Source organism: Nymphaea colorata, chromosome 2, assembly GCF_008831285.2.
Source record: "Nymphaea colorata isolate Beijing-Zhang1983 chromosome 2, ASM883128v2, whole genome shotgun sequence".
Taxonomy (NCBI): Eukaryota; Viridiplantae; Streptophyta; class Magnoliopsida; order Nymphaeales; family Nymphaeaceae; genus Nymphaea; species Nymphaea colorata.
Window position 1 is genome coordinate 14,178,777 of NC_045139.1, and position 23,028 is coordinate 14,201,804.

General features: G+C 38.5%; 3 protein-coding genes across 5 annotated transcripts; all 3 read right to left on the bottom strand.

Moving 5' to 3' along the window:
* Positions 1 to 6,157, bottom strand: LOC116248668 (type IV inositol polyphosphate 5-phosphatase 7-like). Of its 2 annotated transcripts, none has more exons than XM_031621591.2 (14): positions 5,689 to 6,157; positions 5,437 to 5,524; positions 4,997 to 5,065; positions 4,749 to 4,839; positions 4,544 to 4,648; positions 3,789 to 4,416; positions 3,496 to 3,689; positions 3,227 to 3,335; positions 2,732 to 2,880; positions 2,334 to 2,564; positions 2,033 to 2,251; positions 1,757 to 1,848; positions 1,372 to 1,452; positions 1 to 379 (listed from the first exon to the last, which is right to left on the bottom strand). In XM_031621591.2, exons 1-10 carry the CDS (start codon positions 5,716 to 5,718, stop codon positions 2,366 to 2,368), a joined length of 1,662 nt encoding a protein of 553 aa, XP_031477451.1. In that variant the 5' UTR covers positions 5,719 to 6,157; the 3' UTR covers positions 1 to 379; positions 1,372 to 1,452; positions 1,757 to 1,848; positions 2,033 to 2,251; positions 2,334 to 2,365. The 2 variants fall into 2 exon arrangements, with proteins under 2 accessions (XP_031477451.1, XP_031477450.1); XM_031621590.2 differs by having other exon boundaries at positions 2,334 to 2,591.
* Positions 6,158 to 13,039: 6,882 nt separating this feature from the next.
* Positions 13,040 to 18,249, bottom strand: LOC116248281 (novel plant SNARE 11-like). Of its 2 annotated transcripts, none has more exons than XM_031620977.2 (11): positions 18,114 to 18,243; positions 17,898 to 17,984; positions 17,061 to 17,153; positions 16,661 to 16,754; positions 16,523 to 16,560; positions 15,837 to 15,928; positions 15,418 to 15,497; positions 14,863 to 14,919; positions 14,675 to 14,767; positions 14,468 to 14,542; positions 13,040 to 13,479 (listed from the first exon to the last, which is right to left on the bottom strand). In XM_031620977.2, the coding sequence occupies exons 2-11, from the start codon at positions 17,972 to 17,974 to the stop codon at positions 13,393 to 13,395; spliced, it is 786 nt and encodes a 261-aa protein (XP_031476837.1). In that variant the 5' UTR covers positions 17,975 to 17,984; positions 18,114 to 18,243; the 3' UTR covers positions 13,040 to 13,392. The 2 variants fall into 2 exon arrangements, with proteins under 2 accessions (XP_031476837.1, XP_031476836.1); XM_031620976.2 differs by having other exon boundaries at positions 13,041 to 13,479; positions 18,194 to 18,249.
* Positions 18,250 to 20,033: 1,784 nt separating this feature from the next.
* On the bottom strand, positions 20,034 to 22,631 carry LOC116248280 (pentatricopeptide repeat-containing protein At3g22670, mitochondrial-like). The gene has a single exon (XM_031620975.1). The coding sequence runs from the start codon at positions 22,350 to 22,352 to the stop codon at positions 20,661 to 20,663; it is 1,692 nt and encodes a 563-aa protein (XP_031476835.1). The 5' UTR covers positions 22,353 to 22,631; the 3' UTR covers positions 20,034 to 20,660.
* Between the last annotated feature and the right edge of the window lie 397 nt (positions 22,632 to 23,028).

Below are 23,028 nucleotides of genomic sequence, written 5' to 3' on the forward strand. Positions count from 1 at the left end.
CATCAAAATCTGAAATCCCAACTGTCTAAAGAATTCTCGTCATAACTTGCACTAGCTTTATTCTTAAGACCAGACAGGCGATCATCAACAGGCGCCTTTTTCAGAAGGGAGACCAGAAGATGCTGCAGATGAACATTACCTATGCACATATCCTCATGCTTGGGTCATGAATATACACCCACATCTTTACCTTCCCTTTTTCCAGCTTTATTTTCTTTTTCTTTTTCTTCAGCTTTCTACAACATTTCAAATTAGACCCAGTACTCTAGGCCAGCCTCAGAGTACTTCCTGAGGCTCTTCATGCTTCAATATTATATATATATATATGCTTTGTCTTGGTCATCATGTATAAATTGCATATATCTTGAGCTCTGCAATCCTGCAAAGGGAAAAGAGAAAGTGGATTAGATGCGAATAAAACTGCCAGATGGCCAATTTAAGTTCTTAAGCATGTTTACTTGATGCTTGAGCCAAGTTGGCTTTGTTCAAAGGTTCATGTCTTCTCCATCAAAAAATTCATAGTTTTGAAAGAGGAATCTTCTCAAGAGGCAAAGGTGAGTCTACCTGTCCCCAGCCTTACTGGGCCTACAGAAAAGCTCAGAGTGCTGGCCGACAGGGGGGCTCGATTTCGTTAGCTCTTTGTTTTCCCTCTTTATTGACAAAGGGGAGCTCGAACCGTTGACACTTATGAGAACAACACCGGGAAAAAACTCAGACAACAGAATGGCAGGGGTTGGGTGAGCTCAAGAACAATATGCTAAGCACACAAGACCGACACACATGAATAAATCCATAATACATACTTCTCTTGGATTTTAGCTTATGTAAAACATATGATTCAATGAAAAACTCAATCTCATTCAACCTGGTCTGAATGTTTAACGGCCTAGAGTTTCCTTCTTCATATGAATCATAAGATTGGTGCTCGATAGTATAAGGTTACACTGCTAAAATCAGGTTGAAAAAGATTAACCTCCTACAACCGCCCATGGATCCACCAATCTAGTAGGATCACATGATTTAACTTGCAAATTTAGTCTATTTGGTGGGATATAACAAGTTTTCAACCCATATGGAACATTTGCTTCTTCCAAAGTCAAAGGTGAGTGAACTCTGGTGGTTAAACAGACTGCCGCTTTTATGATTGATGAGTAGACAGGACTTCTTGCAAGCTGGGAGAGAGAAAGCATCTTAAAAGCTAATGTGACAGTTTTCCCCGCTTTACAAGGGATCAGATGCGATTAGGACAGCGGAGTTAATAGCTGCTTTAAATATACCGATGAACGCTGCTAGCTCACTCTGCCAAGACCATAGAAAATTTTGTGGGTGCAGAATGCAGAAAATGGTCGAACCACTGTGTTTAGTTCCTACCTCAAGATCAAGGGTCAATAGCATCTGCATATATCACCGGCTAGAAAGAGAGGATCATTGCTGCTTCTGCCCACATCATCACTATCAAAACACGCCAAACAAAGATTGAAATAGTTAGGAAATGACAGCAGAGAGACTTGGGTCCCATGAAGGAAAATTAATTGGATGTAATGTATTTCACAAGACTTGGAACTCGATAGATATCTGAGAAAACAGTGAGCGCAAGATGCCGACTAAGACAGTAATTAGTAGTTAGGTGGTCTTTATCAATTCAAAATTTTCTAGACGTGTACTATCTTCCATCAGACACCTCCATTGTAAAAAGAAAAATAGAAATAATCAATCATTTGACAATAAGAACAAATTGAGAACCATAAATGGCTACCTTTTTTGTCGAAATTGTGAGGCCATTACAGAACCCATCAAATAAGATCCAGAGATTCTTCTTTGCAGATGTTGATGGTAGCTCAACAAATCCTAATCCAGCAACAAAAAAATTACATAAACATTTTGATATAGAGAGATACTGAAGATTCTATATGGAAGTGACTGAGTCACTGACAGTGATATGGCAGGCAAAAAGCAAATACTAACAGAAAAAGCAGTCTCGCAGTTCTTAAGACCATCAACAAAAGACCAAAAGCATGCTAAAGGGCCATACTGAATGCAGTTTTGCATTTCGAGATGCTGGAGAATGGCAGGCTGTAGAATCCTTTGCATAAAGTGGCTACTCTTCGGCCTGATACTCGTATTTCCATGCTGACACCCTAAGTGCTTGACCGTTGCACCAGGCAGTGACTCTTATAAGGACAACACCTGCTCCCTTAGGAAGAATATGCAATGGGTTCCTTTGCATAGATGTCACGTTTTACATCTAATTCTGCCATGGGAACAAAAATGTTAATATAAACAATAAGACACAGTAGAAAATTTTGAGGAAGAAGAAGCTAATAAACTCGGACCTGAATTTTGAGTTCAGAATTCCTCTGTTTGTCTAGAAAAAACAGAGCTCAGTATAACCATGTGCATGAGGCAAAAGCTCTTCAATTTCAACCCTGGCACTAGAACAAGCCATGCTTTTTGTAACCCAGTCATGGTTAATAGTTTCTACATCTGCCATAAACACACTGTATACTGGGCGATGATCAGAAAATCTGGATTCACCGCGAACGTAAGAAACCTGATTCAAACCCCTGCCATACCACAAAATCCGATCACACCTACAAGAAAGAATAGCTGTCTAAAGTTACTAAATGCAGAGATATCCCAGACCGGAACTCGACAGCTGAAAGGTGCCTACAAATTTTGGACAGGAGAGAAAAACCAAACTTTAATTGAGGACTATAGGATGTGCCCGTACCATGCAGGGGTTCGTCGTTTCTCCTTTGGGTGCAAATCGTCACCTGCATATCGATCTGAATTGTTCATATATTTGTAAGTTGGTGGAAAGTATATTCTTCCTTCATTCCAATCCTGGAAGACCCGACCTCGTTTCTGCTCAATCCTAAGCTGGAGAAAGGCAATGGGAGGTTAAGACCTCTATCTAGCATACGTTTCAAAAGACGAAAGAAAAAAAGAAAACCCAAGTATGTGGAAACAACTCGGAATCATAAAATAATTAGTCTAAAAGTTTTTAGCTTCTGCAAAAGCGTTGCAAGAAACAGATATGTTGAGGAAGTTGGACCCAGCGAGAACTGCAATCATCATAACAAAACCACCAGAAAATTTGAGGAACAAAGCTGGAAGTCTCAGCCAGCGTTCATTCATTCAACACAATTATATGGGGCGAGACAGGAAAAGGAGATTACGACACCAATTCCACCATGAACCAGTTTCTGCAAGTTTGTACACCAACCTGATCATTTTCCAGTAATGCTCTCCAGTTGTGCATCTCAACAAGGGCCTTTGCAGCACGATACGACAGAGCAATCCGGTAATTCAAATCACCAAGCCAAATGACTCGACTGGAGCCAGAAAAACAAATTCGTCTCATTGGGCACAGTCAAGGTGGAAAAGAAATATGGGACATGACTTCATGAAACCTCGACTAGAGCAATCGCTCGTTTGCATGAAAAAATGGAAGTGAAAACAATAAAATTGTCCTTTGATTTGTTAATGGCTTACTCGTGATCAAGAATTGTTTCTGGAGAGTTCTCATCCCCTAGTCCATGAACGCGAGGGAATCGAGTCTTCCTCAGAATTTCCATTACATCAGAGTTTCTTCTTAGCTCATCACCCTCCTTCTGACCAGATGTTAAGTGGCTACAGACGAAGCAAAAGCTTGTTCTGTGCACAGACATGCTTATTGAAATAGAGCCCTGAAAGGCCAGAGAATTAATAAACCAGAAATACATATAACTGCATTTGAGGAACCAATTAATGGATTTCAAAAAGAATGCGAGAGCAAACCCCTTTACCTTATTTCCGAGATAACCCATGAGTCCTCTTCCCACGCAAGAAACCTTCAGGTTTTTAACATCATCCCTAATCTCACTTCTCACCCAAACTGTAAGAAATATTCCAACCATTTGCTTGCTAGCCACCAAACAGTATCGTGAATGACCCACAGATCTGTCTCTTTCCTCAGCCATGGAATTTGACACACTGCAAGATGATGGTGAACAGAACATTGCACTGGGAGAATCACAACCAGCATTTTCATCATCAGACGAACCCGATCGAAAAGTGGCATCACAGTCACTAGGCCTATTACTGTACATGACCCTATCACAAACACTGAGTCGGCGATCAAGCCTCGGTTGAGCCATTGAAATATCACAGTCCATCCTCAAACTTCGACTAAGTGACTGGAAAGATCGTCTACTGAAGAAAGACGTGGTCTTTTGCCTTGTTGATCCTTCAAAATCAGCGTCTAATTCGACGATGGGATCAGGCGCTGGTGAAGGCATCTGATAGCCACCAGTGCCACTCGTACCAGGAAGATTATTCAGCGTCTTCCGTATCAATGCTAACCACTTTATAGCAGGCCCACTGTCTTCAGCACCCAAGACGTTGCCCGCATTCAGAGGAACTATTTCTTGAAAACTGCAGGAAAAAAAACCCCGAGATGATCCTTTTTAGTTTCTCAAATTGCAAACGGAGAATGTTTGCAATATGAACAGAACAAGTAGCCCGAACACGGGAAATGAAATCAACAAAAAATGTCTAGTACCCCAAAACGTAAATATCAGCAGGAGGAGATGTATGAAGCCAATCATCCAGGCTCAGATGATTCGGAGGTGATTTTCCACCTACGTTCCACGTAGCCACAAATAACCTGCCCACATGAAAAACGAAAGAAATCACCAATACTGCGAAAATACTGAAACTCTCTCTCTCTCTCTCTCTCTCTCTCTCTCTCTCTCTCTCTCCAGTACCTGTACTCCTGAACATCAGTGACTTGACAAGCAGTGTCAAACTCGAAATTTGGTCTTCTATGAATCTCTGAGATCCTCTTTGATGGTCGCTCTGGAAGAGGAAGTGCAAATAAACTCAAAAATAAATAGGAAGCAAATACATAACCAAATTTCATCCATTAAATGGGAAAGGGAGAAAACAGATATCAAAGAAAAACGAAGAAAAATTAGAAAAAGAAAAGTAATTGATGGGTTCTAGATGGTGGAACCTGTTTTGCTTTTCTTGAGCGTGCAACTTTCCCTCTCTGAGAAACTCTTCCTCCATTCCCCATCACCACCTGAGATTCGAAAATGAAATTTGCTTAAGAAGCCAATCACTTGTGCATTAACTGAAAACCCCCTTGTCGAGCAAGAGAAATTGACATGGAGATAGAGCAGCGGTTACAAAAAAAACAAGTGCTCCTGATGAGAAGAACAACGAAATTTATAAGCAAACACAAGTAGCTCGAACAAGAAAAATGCAACATTAATCAAAACCCATCTTGGTAATTGAAAGAAAAATGAAGAAAATTCAATTTTTGGAGAATGGATCGTGGCCAAGATCATATTTTTAAGGTAGTAAGGTACTTCTGGAGTAGAGAAACAAGAAAAAGAACCTTATTGGTCATTGAAGGACAAAAAAAGAAAAGGGAAATCAGCAGAAACCCACCATCTTCAACCATATCATCAGCGTGAAAATCATGAGCCTTACTCTTGATATTGAACCATTTTCTAACAAGCGTCTTAGACCAGGAGAGCTGAGTCCACAGAAGACCATACAAAGACACACAGACAAAAAAGAAGAATTAAGAAGTTGAAAAGAGAAAGAAGAAAACCAGAATAGACCCATTTCAGCAAATGTCAATCGATCGAAGATAGGAAATACTAAAAAAAAACTTAAAAAAGGCATTGTCAGTAAGACCTTGCTCTTCTTCTGGCTCCCATCTCTCATTTTTCTCACTAATTCTTCATGCAGCCTTCAATGTTGGCCTTCACTCTCGCTCCTCTTCTAAAATATACTTGAGATGGGTTTTGGATTCTTGTGTTGCCTTGAAGAGGTGAAAAGCAACTTGAAAGGAATAACTAAAAGAATTTGAATAAAACCAAGGTGGGCACCGTCAAGAATGAAGGTCAAAATACAGAAGGAAAAGAATTTGAGCAGAGGAGAAGGAGAAGGGTGATCTCTAAGAAGACAATGGGGAGGAGACTCACTCCCTCCCTTCCTAAACCTCGTTTTGAATCTGTACACCAAACACCACCCTGTAGAATTTGAAGAGAATAAAGCTCAAGGGAACTCTCTCTCTCTCTCATTACACACACACACACACACACACATTCACTTTCTCTCTTTCGCTATAGTCTCTACATGGACACGCTCTCTCTTATTTCTCTCTCCATCTTCTCTACCTCTTAAGGCTTTTTACTCAAAATCCAAGGCTTGAAGACGGTCACCAAGATAAGAAAAGAACTGCCCTGTGGGGGACCCACATGCACTCTTTGGCTCTTTCTCAGGGAGCTGGCCTGCCCGCGGTCAGAGAGCTGAGGGTGGTTACCTTTATTTTTGGCGTACCCTTGTATTAGGGGAAAAAGCAGTTAAAGCAAAAAGAGAGGGAGAGAGACAGAGTGCTGGTGTGGACCGAGTTTTGAAGAGCCTGGAAAATGTTGAAGCTCCTCTGTTATTCTTCCTTTTTTTCAAAATCATATGAAGAGAATGTCTGTGGATTTTGTTCATTTTTTAATAGTGGCTTGGTTTCCCATGTTGGTTTTGCTTTAAGATTTCCGGGTCCTTGCCCTGGCTCTTTCTTTTGTGAGGGTTCTTCCCCCAATTGGGTATTGTTTTATACAGTTTGGAGGGTGGTTTCTCTAATGTTCCTCCAGAATCTAGGTATTGGTTTGGGCTACCGACCAGGACTAATAGCCCCAAGTTGGTCCTTCCAAGACCTTGTGGGCCTCCTCTTGCCCATGCCTATATAATTTTTCACTACCCATTTATACCAATAATGTAAAAAGTTTAAAATTTTACTGGAGTGGTTTAAGTCAGACCTGTTTACCAGATTTTGCCAGCAAATTTACATGTTGAATGTTCACAGTTTTATTGGCATGGCTAAACCCAACTTAGGATGCTTTAAAGTAGAGTCTCTTTTACTCGTAAGACTAACATGCCACGGATTTTTTTTTTTCTTCTAAATCCTAGGGAGTGGTGAATCCTTTTGCTCAACTGCTCAAGATCTCAAGCTCTTGAAAATCATTGATTTGTTCATTAGCATCATAAGCTGATGACATTTATGAGTGGGAAACTGTGCTGGTCCTGCTTGTTCCATTCTTTTGAGCAAGTATGAAATCCTTTTTTTTTTTTCAATGCTATTATATTATATTAGATTTGGGGAATGGATGGCCCCAAAATATTCCAAAAGTTGAAATCCTAGATCTCTTTCTCTAGCCCAACTATGGAATCATCCTCCTCATCAAAGGATTAGCATGAGTATACAGTGAATCTTCCACTAACGAAACCTAGTGCGGACCCAAATTTGGCCTGTGGAGATCTTTGCATGGATTTATTGATGTTTCATCTGCGTCCGTTGATGGGTCTTGGGATTAACAATCTCGCAGACACGATTGCTCTCAAGTTGCCAAACATACTCAATTAGCTTTCTAATCAAGCGCTTATCATGATCAATGACCAACGTGAATTCAAAAGAAAAATGTTTAGGTAGTGACGGGTGGGACTTAAGGATTTGATATCTTGACCGTCAAAGGAATTACAGGCTAAAGAAACCACAATGATCATTTCCCAAAAGGCAACTAGAATGGTGCCTTCTTGAATGAACTTCAAGGTCCTTTGTCTCCTTGTTTGTTGTCCCATGCTAGAGATGTCAATGGGTTGGACCCGGTTCATAACTGATCAAATACTGATTTCTAAAACTCAAATCTAAACTCAGTTAAAAAACTATAAGCTATATATGAATCTGATTAGTGACTCAATCTTATTCTCCCCATGTCAGACCAAATTACACTGATCCGAACCGGGTCAATTATAAGGCAAACTAGAGAGAGACTATATATATATATATATATATATATATATATATATATATATATGAGAGAGAGAGAGATGTCCTTGTGTAGTAGCGATCACAGAATAAATGAGGGAGGCTTGACTCAGGGATGTTTTTTTGTGAACCCACAATGGACACAAGTGGGCAACCATGTGGGCTTTTGTGCAGATGCAACCCAATGGGGGCAAGAATGGACACATGCTGCCTTAAATTGAGAAGTGCTGGTCATGGAGTCAATAAAGGAATTCCTCATTCCAATCTTTTGGGTTCCTTCATTCGTAGTTTTTCCCTCCTTTTGTTTTTTCTTTTCCCTTCACAAGATCTGTAAGCTTGGGCTGATGTAGGATTCAAGTTTCACCAGATTCAACTTAATTTGGATTCTATTTAATTGAATTCAGATTCAGATCTTTATCAGATTCTAGTTGAATATCAGACTTGGATCTAGATTTAATTATGAGTCTGTATGCCAGATTTGAATCCAATCAATAATCGTATCTGAATTTCTTTACTCAATTATAACTTGTCAGATTTAAAATGGTATCATTAAATCATCAAACATATTTGCATTTGCTAGGAGTCACAAATCAGTATCTTTTTGTTTCTCTCTCTCTCTCGCACACACAAAGTCTTGTTCTCAAACCAACACTGTTGGCTATATTTCTACTAGCAGAAGAGGAGGATGTGCATTTGGAACCGTCAGATGCGGCATCCAACGGCCCAAAATCGTCCGCGGTTTCATCCCATCATTGTCTACAAGAAAAGGTAAAGTTGGGCAAAGATCATCACGTCCGTGCATCTCATGTCCCACTGAGCTCAGTGGTCAAATCGCAAATCTTTTAATTATTGTTTTTACAGAAAAAGAAAAAGTAAGGGGGGGGGGGAGAAAAAAAATAAAGGTTACAAGAAAATAGCTAAAGATTCAGGTAGATGAGTGAAAAAGTTCATGTTGGTTATATTATTATTACGTGACCGTTGGTTTCTAAAGCTGAAAAGTGAAAAAAAGAAAGCAAATATATGCAATTCCTTTCTTCAGCTTACTCCTGACAGCAAGGCCCCAAAAGTAGAGATGAGAACCGGGCTTTGACCGCCTTTTTGGTTCCATGACTCTACCGGGCCCAGGCTCCCGGGTCCGAGCCCGATAGGTATCCTACATGCCCTTGGTTCAGTTTGCTGGGTGTGTTCAAAGTCTGATGGTTCATATCAAGCCTGCCTTCCCATATCTTATCGGTATTGATGTTCTTGATGGATGATCACTATGAGTAATGATTTGAATTGTTAGACTATGTTGTTGGTACTTTGTTCTTTCTTTCATGGTTGAGACTCAACTCAACTGAGTTCGATTTTTAGATTATCTGAATCTGAATTGTCTACATCCCTAACAACAGATGGAGCCGCAAATGATTCGCATAAAGACTAGCTAAAATAAATTGACAGTCGGATCAGATTCCAATATCCTAAAGCCAAGAATACCAAAACTCTTGCACTATATTTGAACCATTTGCAACTATAAGAATCAAGAGCATATATATATATATATATATATATATATATATATATATATATATATATATATAAAAAAGCATCAAAGTAAGGTTTCGTCTACCTTAAAATGGTGCATGCATGTGAATCGAAGGGGTTGGTGCAATGACAACGGGCCGCAGCAGATAAGGTGGTGGTCATGGTCTTGCACAAGAAGAGGAAAAAACGTACCTTTTTTGGGCCCGTGAAGGACATTTCATCGCGACAAAATTAAGAAATTGGTGTGTCCTTGTGACATAGATATATGAAACTTGAGTGTGGCAAATACTAATGAATTTAGACTCTTGACTCTTGTAAGGGGTAAACGTCATAGTCAGAAAATCTTGTTTGGATTTACTCAAGCTACAAATATTTTCCTATTCCTTCTCTGTTCTTCAAAAAGTGAAAGGCGGAGTCCAGTCGGCCACCCTATTAAGCTAAACGAACCCTCTAAGTCCATATCTCGCAATTTTACTTGATAAACTGAAACCGAAATATAAAAAGAACAATACACTATACAAAAGCATGGAGAAAAAATTACTCATGCTTTGCCAACCTAGAAGGAAAAGTATTGACATCAATCAAGCTACCTCTTAGTAAAAATTAGCCTTTTGTTGTTCTCACAACTTTTATCTATCGAACTTTGCCTCCACTCAAATTTATAAATAAATGGTGCATATATAGGGTATTGGTAGATATTGCAAGGAATTAGGGAATTTCCCCATGAAGTTTGTTCTAAGTTTATCTTAAGACATTCTTAGGTGTTAACCAACAATTCGGAACTTTTTTGGCCTTTGGCTAGTAAATGAACTATCGTAGAGAACCTAAAAAGTCATTGTGCTGAATTAATGCATTCTTTTTTTGCTTGAGTTGAGTTATTAAAGATGCCAAGTTCAACCCACACACAATTAAATGTCATTTTGAGATCCACATCTATGATGAGATGAGAAATGTAAGATCTGGACCAAACACTAATTGGGTAGGCGGTAGTAAGATCAGATCAAAGCATGTATTTTATATAAAAAAATTGAAAAATGGTATTTCAGCCTCTCTTAAAGTTTTGAAACTATAATTTGGCTCTTTTCATGAAAATTTTTTGACTTATCACTAATAAAAGAACAACCGACTGAGCCGCTTCCTTATTGTCTATCTCCATGCAAAGGACCATTCTAGTGCATTGAAAAGCACATGTTTTTTATACTTACTGTATGGTGTTGACAGTATTGAAGAAGCCACCCCAAGTTTGTTGAAAGCACATGGTACTCTGTACCACCCTCGTCTACATTACATTGCAGAACTTTCAACAAATTTTTTCTATTTAATGCACGGAAAAATCACCCTCGGGGTCGGTGTCCCGGCCATGCTGATTATTTACTCGCCACGCCGACCTTGGCCACCCATTTGTTGGTCTCCTGCAAGAAAGAAAGAAAAAGTTTGCTTCGAGTTTTTTAACTGTTACTGCATGGTGAATGTTGAATTGCTTTCGAGGAGACCTCTTTTTGAGGAAGATTGGTTTAATAAAGGAAGATTTTGCAACCTACCAACTGTTTATTGCCCGAAGGCCCATCGACTACAAAGAGCATATTTCTAAGCCTTATTCAAATGGAATAAAGACAAACATCACAATCAGATAGAGGAAATGCACATTTACGAAAGGATATTTAAGTGCGACACTGATAGCAAGGATTAGCAGTTAGCAGAATTCCACTTCTGGTTGCACAAAATTTGCTGCAATAAATGTGAAAAGGAGAGCATGTGGGCAGTGCAGAGAGAGAGAGAGAGAGAAGAGAGAGAGCATGAACATTTTATATTGTGTGCCTGAACTTCATATCAATAAAAGGGTTTTACGTCCAGTTAAGTCGAATGATGTTTCGTTTTGTGCGAGCAAATGGAAATAGGATAAACTTGAAAGAGAATATTGTAAAAAAGAAAAAGCGTAAATGTATTACACGATATCTTGGAAACCTTTTAGGAAGCAAAGAAAAGAATCATTAGATAATTCACATGAAACCGACATTTGAAAAATGAAAAAAAAAGTTATATATATATATATATATATACACTCTTTACCTAACCAACTTAAACTTAGACCCTTCTTAGTGCTGGTTAAAAGTGCAATCTTATCTTAGATTCTCACTTCTCTATCCATTTGAGTAAAAAGAGGACCCCACATATTAAAGATATCACTTCGTCGATGCCACCTCTGTCTGCTGGAGGACCGTTGGGACGTTGACTCAACAACGATATATAACGGCTTTTGTTCAATCTCTATCGTTTTGCATTCTAGAAATAGATAGCGGGACATTGAAGTGGGGTTATCCTTGTAAGTTCAAACCCATACAAGTTCCGCATGGTTCTTCAAGTAAGAATTTTTATTTTGTTAAATAATTTAATTTTCACTAATTAATTTTTTAAGTAACAAAAAAAAAAAAAATCATGCCATGCAATACAAGCTGATGCCTGTCTACATTATACATCTTCTTCCTGGGTGAAAGCCGAAGCCCTCATCCAACCCTCAGATATGCGTCACAATCTCCTTTTTCATAGTAAAAAATAGGCTACAGAAAGGTAATTTAAATATGAGCAGGTTCAGTTTCTTTTGAGAGACAAGTTTTTATGAACTATTCAAGCCAAGGAAGAACCATTCTCTCTCTCTCTCTCTCAGTCGAACCCAAATATATTTGGTTAAGAACAAAGAGACTTTTACCCAAATGCCCCTGGTTCCAACCAAAGGAATGTATGGGTAAATTTTGAGATACAGAAGTCTACCCACTGGTTTTACCGTGTGAAAACCAGACGTTTGATAGACATTTGATGGTTGTCCCTTCCCAAAACACCAGCTTCCTGCGTCCTTCAGTTGTTGTTGAAGGGTTTTCCTTGTGAATATGTGTGTGTCTAGGGAACTATTTCTCACTTCTGCGGCCAAAAAATTGTCAAGGTTTTTTGCTTCACGTGCAACGCTGAAAACAGAACAAGATATTCAGAAATATTCACACAGTCTCCGTTTTCTAAGTACAACCAAAAGTGGTATGGGACATGAACCCTTGTGCGCATCTGACAACCCTATGAAAAAGCAAGCTGTCGGTGAGAGCATAAACAGCCATGTCTTGCAAGAGCGAACATCAAGGCACAAAGCTCAGAGTGCAGAGAAACATGGCCCTCTGTTCCATATAATTTTGTTTTGCTCTGTGCCCAAATTGTGGTTCATGAAAAAAGTTGTTGAGATCTTGAAACTATAGACGTTTTCCTTCAGAAGAAACATCAAAAGTTGATGAGATCTTGAAACTATAGACGTTTTCCTTCAGAAGAAACATTGTTAACCCCAGAAATATGGTATTTCATTAGACCAACCCTTATGGAATAATAGAAATTTCGAGTGGCTATTTTTTCCAGATGCATTTCCTGCATCGGCTGCACACCTTTTTCTTTTATAGAGCTAATATGTCCGAGATTGTTTTCCATGCTAACAAAAATTAATGGCATCAAAATTTTTCCTTCTTCAGCATTTCCAAGAGCAAATTTTGTGACATTGGCAAAAACTTCTCCCCGTGTTTGAAGTGAAGTAGGAAGCCGCGGAACAGGGGCACGTACTTCTTTTCTTTTTAAAGAAACAGGCCGAAAGACATCCAAATCACAGAATGGTTCTTATTGATGATCAGCTTCACCCACTACAATTAATCAGGAATTTCATCTTTGATGCATCTAAAAACTTTCTCTTCAAGGACCTAAAAGCATAAGGCACAAGTAGAATACATAGTACACCTGGATAAACATTTGTACACGACAAGTCAGTTGTTCGACCAACCTAACAACGATTATACAATGAACTTTAATTCTTGGTACATCGGGCATATACAGCCACTGGCTCAGACAAGAGAAAATAATGTGAAACAACCCCCAACATCCAACATTTTCTACCACGGCACAGACAATAGTTGCAGCTGCTGCAGCCACAGTTGCAGATGCAATGGCAACAATGGGGGAAAAGAATGAGGAAAGAACGACCGACAACAACAATAACAAGTATGAGAATCAAAATTGTCATGCTCCACTCAGTTATCCCAAAGCAGTTTCCGCGACATCACTGGAGGTGCCAAGCCTGGGATATCTCGAATCTCTTTGTTGTTTGGGTTCACAATCTGATCATCAAAATGGCAGATAGAGTTATTTTGACTATCAACTGGGATTTTTTATACGCAAGCAACACAATCTTTAAATTAAATCAGAAGTGAAATACACAGTTAACTAAACCTATGCAATGACTACATTGGCACTTAAAAAATGAGAAAATCCTAGAAGGTGAACACCAAACACGATCATAGTGACGTCCATCATATTCCATATCTTATGCTTCGTCCAGTATTCAGAAAGCAAGTAATGAGTTAAAACTTGAAAGGAAAGCTAGATATGAAGCATAAAAGTAATAAAATGCCTTTACCCTAATTAGTATCTTTATCAACCTAGGAATGAACATCTAGTTAATTTGGGTGCACTTAGCACATGTGACAATTACGCCAACACTTATTGAGAATAATTTTACATGTTTTGTCACTTTTACTAGCTCAAAATACTTTGACAAAATATCACCAGACCAATTCAAGAACGCCACAATCTTTTTTTTTTTACATGGATTCACAACTTAAATTCCAGGGCTCATGCTCTATCCTGCAAAGCAACTTTTGAATTCACAAACCAGATCGCATGTCACATCCTAATTCCTAGCATTCACTGAATATTGAGAGAAGGCATTTATGATTTAACTCATTGAGATGGACAAATACCGCAAACAATCACAACATTTGTATGAATTTATTTTTTGGAGGCTAAATTCATTTTATTTATGAAACATGGTTTTCAAAAGTGTTACAGAAAGAGAGCCTGCAAGTTTTTAATATAGAAGTGAAACTGTTTATTTTTGAATGTAGACACTAACTATACATTATTGCTGCCTTCTGATCAGTGAATTGATCCAATGCAACACTTATAAACAAAAATCTTCTCGTCCACCGAATTGTAGCTATATGTCAAGATGTTGCCCTTGTAGAGACAGGGAATGTGACCTATCAGTAACCGATATAAAAAAGTAACCCTACTAGGAAATAAAAAGGTATTGAAATATTCTCAAACCTTTACAACGATGATGGCGATCACACCACAGACAATGATGAACAGCATAGCCATTATACACCGATCAGTAGCAACCTAGCATAAAGCACAAATAAATGAACAAATGAACATGTGACAAATATCAGATAATAGTATACTAAGCACTGAGGCAAGTCCATTATCAAGCCTCATACTGCAAAAAGGACATAAGCAGCTAAGAGCACAAACCTGCCTACCAATTTCCTTCACAAGTTGGGAAGCCTTCTTGATTGAAAAGTGAATAGAGTCTAACTCATTGACAATTCTACTCATTTGTTCTGTCTGAAAACACAAAATAATGCTTTCATGATGCTGACCATAAACATGAAATTGAAATAGATAAGCAATATTTTCATGGTTTGTGTAGGATCACAGACCTGTGCCTTCAAAGCTGCTGCTGTTTCTGCCCCAACATTAATTGTCTGTTCAACAACCTATCATCCAGAACAGTAAATGAATGATTAGAGCAAGATTTATGAGCAACATATTTATGAAGAATTGATATATTAGAAGACTCATGAAACTGCACATGCCCCATTTCAAATCCAAATAGTCTAAGCCATCTTCTTAGCTGAATGCATACTTCATGATCATCTGGAAACATTAACCACACGAGCTATACAAGGAAGACATTTCCTTTAATTTAAATTGGAGTTGTATTTCCTCTTATGGTACTGAAAAGCAATAATTATTGTCGTTTTTCCCTTCTCAGGAGAATAGTAGCCTGGGACCCATGTATCTTGCATTACATAATAATGTTAGCATTATGCACCACGTCATGTTTATTTAAATGAAACATATTATTATTTGAGGAGAAAATTTTCCTTAGAAAGGCCTTCAAAAAATTGCACCTAAAGGAAAGAACAAAACATATGTTTAACAAGTAAACAGAGGAAATAAAGATAATGATGTTTTCATTTCATGAAGCCTACCTGCTTTGACCTCTCTATAGCTTGATCAGTTTCATCCATCATTTGGTTTCCTTTGTCAATCAACTGCTGATTTGTCAATGCTGCCACATACATGAACTATAAATAAGAAAGCTTATTGCTCTTCAGCTACAAAACCAATAACTACGATGGAAGAGTCAAGAGATGCTAGATGTTCCCATAAAGAAACAGAAGGCAGACAAAGGGATGACATCACTGCCAATAGTTGTGAACTTGAAGAAAAGACACAGGCTGTCCACATCAGAAGCGTGTCCAGTAATTGCAATCAAAGCTCTTTACGGTCCTACTATTTAAGCCACGTAAATTATGATCTCCATCATGCTATGGTTGTCTAGATTAGAAAGTAATGCTTCACTAAACTGGAAGAGGGAGGGAGAGAGTGAGTGAGTGAAGATGCTTACATGAAGCTAGTATAACATTATCCTCAGGAGGTCCTTCAGAGCCAGGTCCATCAAACAGGTCAATTCTCTTGTTCTCAAGGGAACTTGAATATCTAAACACCAATCATGAAGGATACTATTACATAGTCAGAAGATAAGCATAGTCTGACTAATCCAAATCAGTTTAAAATGCTGAACAAATGAATCCTCCTTAAGTTTCACTTGCAGAATTTTTCTTCAATGTTTAAGTTTACATCTAAAACATTGTCATAAATATCATTAACAGGTTTTAACTGGTGAGGTTTTTGTCAAGTACTTTTCAGCAAAGCTGAAAATCTAAGGAAAAAATCAATAATTTTTTAGAAAAGGAAAATCCTAAAAATTAGGAAAAAGTAAAATAAATGAAAACTAACAAACAAACATCAAAGTAACTTGATCAAATATAAAAATGATGTTTTAGTAATGGTAGAAATGAAGATAAATAATTTAATTTAAATTTTAAACTTTAAAGCAAAAATGACGCAAAAAAGACCAGGAAAACTAAAAAAAATAAAAAAATTATGTCAGAGTGCTTTCAACAAATGGGAAACAGATGGGGTTTTTCTCGTCTTGGTCTTTTTCGAAAAAGGGGATCTCCATATCACAACCTAGTCATTTTATAACAATTTGTCAGAAGCAAGAGAGAGAATGAGAAATAGATTACATACTTTTTGCGAAGTGCGACATAGGAATTCAATTCTTTAATCTGCAAAAAACATAGACATAGAAATCAGCTTGACACTGGAATGAGACTGAAAATTTTGCAGCAAATAATCATGCTTTGTGAGAGTTAAGTAGCCCATCACCATTGACTGTTTTTTCTCACTGAGCATCTTATTTGTTTGGAAATCATAACTACCCTCTTCTTCCTTAATTCCTTGGTCAAACTCCTTAATAAGCCTGGGTGGAAAAGACAAGACAAGTTACAATAGTGATTGGTGAACACGAATATTCTTTATGACCTCAATATGTTTAGCAGTAGGAAAGATGTCAATAAGCATTAACCATCCAACAGCAATCAAACTGTGTTTTATCTCTTGTGCTAAAAGAGTGTAAAGTTGATGTATGTGTAATTAGAAGTGTTTCTCATACTTGATACTTGAGCATCAAACACGAACAAAATTCCATGTGCTAAAACTGAAACGTAGTAAAACATAGTCGCCAGGTTACTTGATCAGACAAAATGATAAAGATGAAAGCTGCTACCTCTTACAGTCACGCATCTTTCCTGTCAGTTCTTCCAATTGTCTACTCTGCCTACTAGCATCTTTAATCTTTTCCAGCTTCTGAAAGCCATTCCTGCAAAAGAACATGGTACATTAGCATTAGAGAGAGTTAGAAGAAGCCTGAAAATCATTTCAGCATAACTGCATTAAGTTGCAAATGGGAATATAAAAATTTACATATCAGTGATTTATTACTATGGACTTTCTAGTAAAATATCACTTCACAATGTCATATATTAAGATTTCGCATGAACAGGAAAACAAAAAAAATGTTGAGAATGGAAAATGAATCTACCAAATTTGCGAACGCCAAGCTTCATTGACAATATGGGCAAGCAATAAACGCACAGTAAAATTTTCACGTTTACTTACATAATTCCTTTGAATAGACTCATAGAGAGCGATAAAAAAAAAAAGAACTCCTGAATTTTTTCTTTTTTTCTCAACAAAGTAACTAAGGAGAGACAGAAGCGAAAAACGAGAAAATTGTATTCCCGCCTATGTTTTGTCAGAAAAAGAAAAACACACACACACACACACATGAAACAGGAATTTTGTTCTCGATCGTGATCTGTCGAAAATGGACTGAACCCACAAAGAATGGTGGTGCCTTGTTGCTTCATTGCAAAACTCCTTATGGCTCTTTTTTTTCTTCCAAAAAATAAGAAGAGCAATATCTAGATGAGTATATAATCTTATAACACATTAAAACTTACGTCCATTATTTATTAACAACATGAAAAAGAATTCTTCAATAAGAATATGAGGCAATGAGCACACCAACAAAACGACCATCATTCAGATTCAGAAAGCTTACGCCAATGCCCGGAACATATCGGTGATCTGCCCATCGAGTTCGGCGAGGGTGCCGCTGACCATCGACATCGGATCCATGTTGGTCGCTCTGTATCAAAACAAAGCCTCGTAATCGACCATAACCGAAAACCTCAAATGGGATCGCAAAGAAGACACTAAAAGCGACTAAATCCATATATTTTACAGGATAAGAAGCTTCACGTCCCTCCGCACTTACGGGAGCTTGGCAAATGCAGAAATGTGAGGGCGGAAAAGAAAGAGACAGGGACGACAGGAACAGAAAGTACGCTCGCTCACCGGAGGATGGAGATCGACGGACCGCAGCAACTCGCAGAGGGGATCGGACGTTGCTCCGGCCGCGAAGGGGAGGTGGGCGAGCTCCGGCTCCTCCCGTGCTGTTATTGGGACGTTCTTCGTTTATAGAATAACGAAAACTAACGCCTGAGTTGTCAGCTGCGTTCAAATTGGTATTCCGGATCCGAATCTCGGGATAGAGATGTGAACGGATCGGACTCGATTTGGGCCTGAAGTGTCACCGAATTGAACTCCAACCTTCTCGGATCCAGCTTATTTGGATCCGTATGCAGATGGAATTATTAGAAACTGAGTCCCAAGTCGTTTATGGATCATTTGGGTGATCCATTGGTACCAATTTTAGGAATCACATTTTGACGCTATGAGCAAAGTTTCTACGATGTTTGAATGCGTTTCACATAATATATTTATAATCAATTCTGACTTGGATCATCTCAGTTTGGATTTGGACTCAGATGCCAAATTCCAGATTCAAAGTTATTTCTTTTACATTTGTTAACTACTAATCCACCAAGATTGCAATCCTGCCTTTCCCTGGAAAACAAACGCGTTCATGATTTATAGTAAGCATTTCCCAAAAAAAAAAAAAAATCCAACAAGATCTGTCATTTCATAGTAAAGCAATAATTTTGGAGACATCCGAGCTTCAATCAAGTTGGTGCGAGTACCGCCAATCAACCAAGAAGGTATATCTGGAAGGATTTGATCGACCAGGGCATGCACCTGCCTTTTCTGCCTCACTGTAAAATGCAATGAGAAGCTTATAAGAAATGGATTTTTTTTTTTTAAGTGAGAAAATTTTAAAGTTTGTATCATGGAAAAGAGAACATGAACTGGCCAGAAGTCATGACATCTTGATTCTTGAGACAGTTTGTTCACGGAAAAAACATCACCTTGAGCTAGCGTGTCATTGCCCTGCTGCGAAATGAGCAGATGAATGTAGAAGCTTGGCAAGGAAACAAGTTTGCAGCCAATCCAGCATGAAAAATAGTAGAGGATATGTAGAGTTGCAGTCTTCTAGACTACTGTAAGTTCAAGGACACAACATGATATAATGGAGAGAGTCTTATTGCCTACAAGTGAAGCTTCTGCATATTCAGGCATGTGCAAGAACGATAGGTACAGGGTGATAATCATGAAGCTAAAACCAAGGTTTCTCAGCATCTGAAGAATGAAAAAGTAACCAGGGTTGCATGCCTGCGGCCACCCAAAAACTGAATCTATTAAATGTCTATTTCCTTGCAGAGTTGGTTGTAGTCCTTTGGAGTTTAATCTGAAAACCTCATCCACTGTCTATTCGCGAAACATTACCCTAAAGTCTTTTCACCCCTCGTGGGATGGACAGGCCATAATCTAGAGATTTTGAAGTCCTGTTCAGGCCCATAAAGGACAGTGTTCTGACATCATAGAAAGGCACGAGCATAATCTTGTCTGCGATGGATGTTCTTGATTTGCATGTTCACAGCAGATGCTTATTTATAAGTTCATGCCCACATTTTTTATATGCATACAATAACCAGTAGGTTCAGACAAAATGGAAAACATGAAACCTAAACTTGCATCAGTTGACAGCTATGGCTCCGCATCGCGTTTGATGTTATTGGATCACCACGCACCATCATGTCAACATTCAGCTCCCCAACCTCCAAGTCTCCAACCCGCCTTGAAGCTTCATCCATGTGATCCTAGTAATACCAGGCAAACCGAATTGCAAAAAGACCTCTTTTACATGACAGTCCTTCGTCAAAATCTGTAACAAACAGGAGACCATGGTAGACCAAGTAGGAAATAGATATATCAAGCCTTCTTGCTTTTCTGAAATAATCATCCTGCACAGATTCACAAATAAGCATTTGAAATTTCCAATCACAACGAGGAAGCCTTCGGTATCACACTAGTTGCAAATGTCATGGTCAAGTTATACTTTCAGACTGTAGCAATAATGTAAGCCCCATATTCAAGAAAATTCCAATTGGAACGGGATGACAATTAGAGACTCAAGTTTGCAATAGAGAAAAGTGATTTTACATCTGAACAGATCATTTCTTCTTGGCGGTCCTACAAACATCAATTCAGAAGACCATTGAGACAAAGGAACATGTACATTAGAAGAGTATAAGATGGAGAAAATTTTTCTTGGACTCTAGTGACATGCTAGCAAAAGCTGAAATACAAACAACCCTGACCGATTCTCAATTTTATCAGAGCTGAAAAGTTTTTTTTTATGCAACCTTCCAGGCAGTCCAGCAAAAGTCGTTGAGCTTCCGTTATACCAATAACAGTAGCATGTTCAAAGATGAAAATAAAGCGAAGTCTATTTCAAATATTTGTAATTGTATGTTGTCTAAAGACTCTAAACATAAATTGATAAATTATTGCAAGTTACAGATTACAACCATGTGGAGGAGGAGCATGCTTCTCTGACTGGGGAATAACCAGCACAATAGCATTATATTCCCTGCACCCTTGAACAACCTAGTTTCTTTTTACCTTCTGCTTGTGCCATCCATTGCTGAATTATTTCTTTCTTTTTCCACATACCATTTTTGTCTAGTTCCTCCATCAATAACTGGTAGGTACGATACTTGGGGACATGCCCTTTAAGTACCATTTCCTCAAAAAACAAGCATGCATGCGTCAGCTTTTTGACCCCACAAAGTCCACGTATTAGAAGAGTATATGTCCCAAGATCAAGGCTTATATCTTTCTCATGCATGTCATGAATTAAATATGCAAGGACTTTCATCCACTTCCTCCAACAGAAAAGTTTCAGCAATGGAGCATAAGTTTGAAGATCAGGCTTGCAGGAGCTCCTCTCCATTGTCTGCAAAAGTTTAATAGCATATTCTTCTTGTGAATGCAAACACGCTATTGAAATTAGAGTATTATACGTTGTTATGTTCGGTGAATTCCCACTATTAATCATCTCATCAAGGACACGTCTTGCATCCTCTTGTCTACCAGCTCTCCCCATAATATATAACAAAGAGTTAAAGAAGGATGTATCAGGGGAACAACCATTTCTCTTCATCCTTTCAAATATTTGAAGGGCACTGTCAGTCTCTTTTGCCTTCCCTAAAGCATGCATTACTATGGTGTAAGTAACAACGTTTGGAGGGCAGCCTTTAGCTTGCATCTCATCTAGAAGAGAATCAACCTTCTGAAAATTTTTCATGCGGCAATATTCCTCAACTATACTAGTATAGGAAACTACACATGGACGAAAACCATGCCTCCCCATCTCCTCCATAGTCCACTCAGCCTCGTCTAGCCGCTGAGCTTTGCACCAACCATGAATCAAAATGTTGAATGTATGAGCATCAGGCTGTATCTTACTCTTAAGCTCTAGAAATACCTCCCTTGCACGCTCGACTCTACGCTCCTTACAGAGAGTATCTAACAGCACATTCATGGCAGCAGTATCCTTCTTCAAGCCGAATCGCTCCATCTCATTGAATGCATCCACTGCGCGCCTCCATTTACGAACACCTGCGTACCTTCTCATAATCTTACTCATTGTTACCAGAGAGATAAAACCACTTTGTTGATTCATTTCCTCAACCAAATCCCACATTTCATCGAACTGCTTCATTTTTCCAAGTATGTCGACCATTGCATTATACGAATCTGCGTCGTGACTGTAATTCCTTTGGGAACCAACCCACCTGAAAAAACTCAATGCCGATTTCCAATCATTGCTAAATCTTTTGAGTACTCTGTCAACCAACTCTTTCGAAATATCAATTCCACAACCATCCAAATCTCTCACAGTCGCTTCATGAGAATCCAAATTACGCCGAAGAACCCTGCTTATCTTCTCCACATAATCATCCAAACCCGATTGAAGCGTGGTTCTGGAATCAGTTTCATTGCCAAAAACCCTCAAACGACCAATCCTGCCTCCAAGTTTCCCGTCGTCTCCAGGAAGCACAAAAAAGTCGTCATTCGAATCGTTGGCGCCTTGATCTCCAGCATATTTGAACCAATCGGGGAGGTCTGAAGATACACTCCAGCTAGAGAACCCATTGAAACGATTAACCAACAATAAATTTAAGCGATAAACAACACTATCATCGACTTGGATTCTTCTTTGCAAACCGAAACATCGAGAACTCATCAGAAATCTGATTCTAGGAAGCATTTCTACGAACCAACCAACACGAAAGAACCATGAAATTAGCCCAAACAAGCAATAATCCCAATGTTGGTGTCTGTCGAATCAATTGCACGTCAAAACTGTAACCTTACTCCACCTTTAACTTTGAGAAAAAAAGGGAAGAGAAAAGGGAATATGTCCCAAATCATGATTTTCGAGATGATTTTCGAGATGCAAACGGTTCTCGACGAATGGTACCTTGTTTCAAGAAATGGAAGCCGTCGGTCGCTTTCTAGCCGGCTATCCTCTGAGAAGCGAAGGCGAATCCGGACAGCCGTAGAAATTTGGGTTAAGTACTGCTTAACGAACCATGTTCTAGCTCGATGGTACGCTCTTCATTTAAACAAATGGAGGGTTCATCCAACTATGTCAAAAGAGGGGCCAAAAGCTCCTTGGGTACCCAAAATTTCAATGTATATATAATTGGTTTTTTGCGACATTTAACACATTGAAAATATATTTGTGTTCCATTTAACTTATCTTTTTTCTTTTAACAAAAAAAAAATGCTAATGCAAATGAAAAAGTTCACAATTTCCTTATTAAACACATAATATAAATAGCCTCTATTATGGTTTTGACCTGCCATATTTATATTTATATTTGAGTTATAAGGATGTCTTATTGTGATTGACAAATTCATCCTACATATTTGCACGTCCC

What these genes read in the sequence shown, in the direction of transcription:
- LOC116248668 (XM_031621590.2), bottom strand. Translation starts at nt 5,718, where the DNA reads ATGAGAGATGGGAGCCAGAAGAAGAGCAAG. An exon ending in GGAGCCAGAAGAAGAGCAAG is followed by an intron (nt 5,525 to 5,688) that starts GTCTTACTGACA and finishes CTGTGGACTCAG; the next exon opens with CTCTCCTGGTCTAAGACGCT. An exon ending in GCTCAAGAAAAGCAAAACAG is followed by an intron (nt 4,840 to 4,996) that starts GTTCCACCATCT and finishes TTCCTCTTCCAG; the next exon opens with AGCGACCATCAAAGAGGATC.
- LOC116248281 (XM_031620977.2), bottom strand. Translation starts at nt 17,974, where the DNA reads ATGGATCCGATGTCGATGGTCAGCGGCACCCTCGCCGAACTCGATGGG. An exon ending in TATGTCGCACTTCGCAAAAA is followed by an intron (nt 15,929 to 16,522) that starts GTATGTAATCTA and finishes ATTGGTGTTTAG; the next exon opens with ATATTCAAGTTCCCTTGAGA. An exon ending in TAATGTTATACTAGCTTCAT is followed by an intron (nt 15,498 to 15,836) that starts GTAAGCATCTTC and finishes TGTATGTGGCAG; the next exon opens with CATTGACAAATCAGCAGTTG.
- LOC116248280 (XM_031620975.1), bottom strand. Translation starts at nt 22,352, where the DNA reads ATGCTTCCTAGAATCAGATTTCTGATGAGTTCTCGATGTTTCGGTTTG.